The 6,862-nt window shown below is 38.7% G+C and overlaps 1 protein-coding gene across 1 annotated transcript; it reads right to left on the reverse strand.

The window, feature by feature from the left end:
• Positions 1-1,418: 1,418 nt before the first annotated feature.
• LOC107574914 (mastermind-like protein 2) lies at positions 1,419-3,957 on the reverse strand (the record flags this gene model as incomplete). Its single annotated transcript, XM_016261339.1, has 3 exons — positions 3,753-3,957; positions 2,039-2,467; positions 1,419-1,444 (listed from the first exon to the last, which is right to left on the reverse strand). Coding segments are annotated over exons 2-3 (428 nt in total), but the record flags the coding sequence as incomplete, so codon positions are not given.
• Between the last annotated feature and the right edge of the window lie 2,905 nt (positions 3,958-6,862).

A 6,862-nucleotide genomic window follows, 5' to 3' on the forward strand; every position in this document is an offset into this window, starting at 1 on the left:
AAACATTGTCATGAAAGTGCCTCTGTTTAAGTCCACTTAATTGGCATTTTATTTCATTAATATTAATATCTGCAAGTACAGTTTTTTTAATATACTTTTGATTTGAAGATTTGAAGTAAACTGAAAAAGTGCACATTCAGTACAATGCACTTTTTGTTTTGATTTTTTTTTTTGTGAAGTACTGAATGAACAGTATATCATTAAAGACTATGACTGAACATTGTTCAATTGACATAAACTGGGCTTAACTGAGGCTGATCTCTTTAGATAAGCAAACGTAGCATTCATAATATCCGACTTTCTCTTCCTTGAGAGGATATTCCACAATCCCGCTATGTTCCCAAGTTGGTCATAACTCTGAAATTAGGAAAAAACAAATTCATCCATAAGCCCATAACACTTAATTACTGGGCAGTCCTCTGACAATCGTGTTTTCAAGGCCTGTTTGATTTCGAGTAAACAGAACCAGGACATGTATTGAATAGCTCTAAACATTTATACGCAGACTGCACGCTTCAAATGGCTTTATGGGAAAGCCATCATTCAAGAAGGTGCTTTGAGAGCAATTTATCAAACCTTTGATAATAGAACATGACAATGCATGGTATGGAACAAAACACGAGGCCATTCACAAAGTGTTCGCGAGATTTCATCATCCAGCAATTTCTGCTTGTGCCTTTGTTTTGTTGGATAGATATTGGTGTACACAGCTGAAAGGAAAACCTGATGCCTTACCTTATGATTTTGCATTTTGCAAGACTATCTCTATGATAAAAGACATAATTTTGCTTCTTTGCTTTTATTCTGTCAAGCATGCTTTTTACCTAAATGCCTACAAAATGTGTTATCTTAACAGAGGGTTTCAGAATTACAGTAAAGCACTCATCAGTGTCTATGAGCAGAGATACTAAACACTGTAGATGCACCAACCTCAAGTGGTGTCAAACTAAATATCAGGAAGGAGAACAAAGAACCACAACTGACCTGTTGACTGCAAGTGTTTCCCTAAGTTACAAAAGCTGAGGCTACAGTACAAAACATAGTTTTTAGTTTTTTTCTATACTAAGAAATCTTTTCAATAATTATGAAAATATGCATTCACTTGTATAAAATTGTGCCACAAAATATTTGGAAACTCAAGCAACAATTAAAGGGGTCATATGTTGCGATTTCAAGTTGTCCTTTCTCTTTGGAGTGTTACAAGCTGATTGTGCATAGATAAGATCCCTGAAGCTGCAAAGACTAAAGTCTCAAAACCAAAGAGATATTCTTTATAATTGCTTGATAATTAATTTGATTAATCGACTGGAGTTGTGTGGATGAGTCCTACTTCTGTAATTTTGTGATGTTTTTATCAGCTGTTTGGACTCGCATTCTGACGGCACCCATTCACTGCAGAGCATCCATTGGTGAGCAAGTGATGTAACGCTACATTTCTCCAAATCTGTTCCGATGAAGAAACAAACTCATTTCAAAATTTTAAACAGTGTAATTTATGGGTGAATTATTCCTTTAAAAATAAATAGCAATATCAATAGATAGCAAAATATCACACTAATACACGAATTCATAACTAATTCATGCAAACTTCTTTTTGTGAAATGTTTTGCTTGAAACGTGTGTGTATTCTATATCTTTCTTTAAATTAAATTCCATGTGGTTTCCATTTTATCCAATGCAATGGCATTCTATAATTTTCCAGTGTGACTTATGAGTGAAAATGGAGGGACCGTACTGTATAATGGACATCTGCATTGTTGAAAAATCCAATTTTACTGAATCACCACCTCTTTTAAAAAGTTATATTTTGTTTTGCTATATTTTTAAAAGACCTTTAAAGAATCATGTGCCTGCCTGCAGGGCCCTTTTTAATTAAACAGACGCCCCCATCTCTCCCTCACCCACCCACAGTAATCACATCATATCAGTGTGTTGATGCCATTCTCTGGGGAATTGGTCTGACATGTGTCCCCATGTGCATTAGACAGATTATAAGATTTATTATGTGGGCGTAGTTAATACAACCCATAAAACTTACTGCTATTTGCGAAGAAATTTTGGATTCCGCCTCCGATGAACTGTGGGCTTTATGTTGCCCATTCACTCTGCTGTATTCAGGAGGCTGCTGAGAGGCCGATCTATTGCCCTTGGTCTTCCTGTTCGTGGGGCCCTGATGGACGATGTTTAAGTAATGGAGTGTGCTCTCGTGTTCCCGGTCCGAACTTTCCACCAGACTGCGCACATAGCGGTCCTCGCAGGTGGAGTGATGGCGCCGGCACAGCTCTATTCTGGCACGCAAGCGGTCCACTATGGCACTGTGGAGCTGAGGAACGGCTGATCCTCTTGAAGTGGCGATTGGTGTGACTGATCCTCCCATCCCGACGCCCAACATGGGTGCAAAACCACTTGGGGTGGCCTGGGTCGGAGCCGCCTCTCCCATGATCTTCAGTTACCCTCTTCGTTAACCCTTTAATGGTCACACCCAGAAAAACAAGGGGAAATTATTCATTTGTTCAGTTTATGTGGGCAATAAAAACAAAAAAAGTTTTTAACGAAAACCAACATTTTTTTTTCACTTATTTTAATGCGGAAAATAAATCTAATTGTCTCAATCAAAATGACCCTGGAAACCACAGATTCTGCAAAAATACAATAGACACTACTGCTGTTGTCAGGAATAGTGCTGTGATAGCTTGATACATGCCTCATCTGTCATAAGAATATGTTTTTAAAGGTATATCAAATGTTTTATATATAAATACAATGATCAATTTCTGTGCAAATCAGTGATATCAATGCAGAACTGAAAGTGCACTTCTACCATCAATGGACATCTCAAGCATTTGGTTGAGCATATTTTTCTAAAACTGATTATCCTTTCACTAAACTTTTGTAAGCACTTGATCTGGTATATTCAGCAAACCATCTAATGCAATATTACATGCTTGCCTTGACAAAATCTTGAAAAAGGATATAGATCCCAGATGTTTAGGCTATATCCAAAAATGTTAGCAAGGAAATGTTAAGACCACACGGTTTTAAATAACATCAATTTAACATCCCTATATAGGCTAATGCTTGGGTTTGATTAAAGTTGGCACAAGAGAAAGCGTTCCTAGTGCAACGTTGTTTCAATTGTTACTTGAACATGCTGTAACACAGTCCTAGAGTCTCCCTTAAAGTGCGTACCGTTACAAAAAGCGTACCGTTTTATTAGTTTAGTGCACAGTTAATAAAACGATTTCGGGAACTGTGCGCTAAATATGGTTCCTTTTACATTACGTAAACATGTTGACGTTCTTATAGCAAAATGGCATTTTATCTGAGTAACCTATACAAACTCAATGGAAGAACGCGAAATTACGAACGTTTCTATTCATTTTACAGCCCGTATCCAAAAGGTATGTTCGGTAGCATCCATTATGAAATTAAAATGTGCTTTCCGGATCCACAACTTAATTTGAGTGCCTATGCAGTATATCGCAACATTATTACAACACTATGCATTATTACTTTCCGGTGCACTGGGGTGTCTTGCAGCTTGCCAGGTTGCCAAAATCGCAGCGTGCGCTCATTCAACTCCATGCAAGGTGTAACAAATCCACAGTGTGCTATCAGAAGGCTGAACACTGTTCTGCAGCAAGGGGAAAAAAACGCAATCTCGCTAATGCATGCGGTTATTAGCCGGTCATACCCAAAACCAAGGGTTCCAGTCAGCTGACAACTAATACACGCAATTATAATCCATTTACTTGGAGGCAGAAATCCGCAAACTTCCAGAGAGTTCAGGCTGTGTGCGAGCACTTCCCATCCTTGTCATTTAAGACGCTGTTTACGGTGCCTTGTGGTGATTCCCAAACAAAGTAAATGAAAGTGTCGTCGCAGCGCGCCTGGCCTGGCGTTATCCGCGCGGTGGACTGTCAGCAATCCGAGCGCGTACGGGGTTAGTCCGGAGAGGCTGGCTTACCGCAGGCTGACTACAGACTCTCATTGTATGAGCAGTTCCCTCATGCTGGAAAGCGGTCCTGAGATTGGTGAGCTGTCGTTTTGCAGGCTCTAGTGGTGCCAGAGGTGAACTTCATGAAAGCAGCTCGACTGGACAACATACGGGGGTTTGAACTCGAGAAACAGTCTACACCAGTGTGAGTGGAGGCTTGTTAAAGGTGGGGTAAGCGATTTTTCAAAACCACTTTAGAAAACCGATTCGGGCCGAATAGCAAAACAAACGTGTAGCCAATCAGCAGTAAGGGGCATAACTACTCAGGATGTACGCGACAGCTAAAGTCTGTCTAGTACACTGGACGCGACAAAACGATCTTGAAAATCATTTGAAATTTGTGTCAATATGTAGTGGAACACTGGATGCACCAAAGGATCGACCTCGAATAAGGACAAACACCAGTAATGCCTTTTCTTGGGTGTGTACTGAAAGCATGAAATGGGACAGTGTTACAACAACAATCATCTGTTCTGGTTTCACAATCTCTCTTCAGAATGTTTCACACCGAAAGAGACATACCTCTCTTCAGAATGTTTCACACAGACTGAAGAGTGCAGCCCCAGGGGAATATACCATTGATCGAAGAGAGGGTTATACCACATCAGCAACACAAAAGAACATAACACATTCTTCTAAACAAACACATGCAGTACAAGCAAGAAGTGTGATTATAATGTTCGATAAACACCAAGATTAAATGCGGTGTAATAAAATCGCAATTTCCATTCTGCAATAATTTTATATATACTCCCAACCCCTCCCCCATAATGAAACGATGGATCATCCCTAACCCAGTATTTCTGCACTTGGTTTTTCTTAACCAAAGTAACAAACACAGTTTGATGAATTATAACACTTTCACACCATTAAAAATACTTCATGAATGGAATACAGCAGCAGTTTTGCTTTGTTTCACAGAACTAATCCGTTGCCTGGGTTGCGTACGTATGTGTGGGGTGGAGCTATCAAAATAGGTGCGAGACACTTTTGGGGTAGGGGCGTGTTTGTTTTGGTGATTTCAGATGTCAACATTGGCTACCAGAAATCGCTTACCCCACCTTTAATTTGGTTGTGTTGAATGTTACATACTTTAATAGGAGAGAACGGCTAGTCGTCACTGTTTCATTCCAGTTGTAATACTATGATCAGTGTTGGGGAGTAACTAGTTACATGTAACGACATTACGTAATTTAATTACAAAATAAATGTAACTGTAATCAGTTAGTTACTAAGAAAAAAATGTGTAATTAAATTAGTTACTTCTGAAAATGTTAACGATTACAAAGGGGATTGCATTTGAATATTTACACACATCCACATACAGATTTAATTGATTTCGTTCCCAAATTGCACTAATTAGCTTACTCTGAGACATACGGCCCTATAATTTCCTCGATGCGGAAAACAGACTGGTTTGTAGAATCCAGTCATAAAAACGGAAGTCCTACAGCCTAACGCGGACGGAATATGCCACATTTTGGACGAATAAATCAAAAGTAGGTCAGTACACTTGAATCAAAACGCGATATGGACTTGTGTCTGTGAATATTAAGCCGCAAAAAGACAATATATAAATCCTGCACGTCCTGCGTGTCTGTGGAAATCAGGCGCGGACTGGCCATCGGGAGAACCGGGACAATTTTCGGTGGCCTGGCAGCCGATTTGGCCCGCTATTTTAATAGTATTGTATAGTTGCCTGCCGAATGTACACAGTCAAATCCCGAGTGTTAAATTAACACTGCTCGGAGCATATATGGTCCCACTCTAAAAGAGTGTTAAAGTTAATGAGATAATTATGTGATTAATTAAGTGCTGATTGAGCATTAATGATGAACAGCTGCTGTTAACTAGCCGAATCACTGAAGAAAAGAGAAACACAAAAATTACAACAGACTTCAGCCACAGACTTAGATGAAATCAACTGAAAAAAAAGACATTAAATTTCTCAAGATGACAATTTACAATTGTCAAGAATACAATTTGAAGTCACTGTTGTGGAGATAAGTGTTTGCTTTAGTCGGGCTCTAGACCCTTGGCTTTTTAATATTAATTTTTGTCTGGTTGCTGTAACTGTGTTTATAAAACACATTTGTTATGGCAAGAAAAACCAAGAGAAAATGTGTTCAGATTATATTGGCCATATCATTGATAATGATGCTGTTATCGTGTAGTAGCCAGGTTCACTGATGTCACCAGTGGTAGTGTGTAATATAGTTAATGTTATTGATCACAATTGTATTTTCATGAAATAATAGGAAAAGCTTTAAAAACACTTTGCACACCAGTTTAGAACATCTGTGCTGTTTAGACACACAGACATGAAGACTCAGCATATGAATCTCAACAATGGTGATGATCATCAGACAGATTCATGTTGCATTGCATTCTGGGTGCACCAATCATAACTCATCCATGGCTCCCAGCATGCATTGCAACACGAATAAATGATGCAGCTGCATTGTCTTAGTATTTTCTTTTATTTTTACTATTTGCATTTATTTTAGTTATTTTTTGTTGTGACGTTTTACTGCCTTGTTTTGTGACGTTCAAATATCACAAAAATTATCCGAATATTTTGTCACCATTGCTGAGATTCACATGCTGATTCTTCATGTCTATGAGTGCCAGAATTGAAACTTCTTTCTGAACCATATTTATAAAAGTAATTCGGTGGCCTGGCAGCCGATTTGGCCCGCTATTTTAATAGTATTGTATAGTTGCCTGCCGAATGTACACAGTCAAATCCCGAGTGTTAAATTAACACTGCTCGGAGCATATATGGTCCCACTCTAAAAGAGTGTTAAAGTTAATGAGATAATTATGTGATTAATTAAGTGCTGATTGAGCATTAATGATGAACAG

Source organism: Sinocyclocheilus grahami, unplaced genomic scaffold (genome assembly GCF_001515645.1).
Source record: "Sinocyclocheilus grahami isolate Dianchi unplaced genomic scaffold, SAMN03320097.WGS_v1.1 scaffold2385.1, whole genome shotgun sequence".
NCBI classification, from domain to species: Eukaryota; Metazoa; Chordata; class Actinopteri; order Cypriniformes; family Cyprinidae; genus Sinocyclocheilus; species Sinocyclocheilus grahami.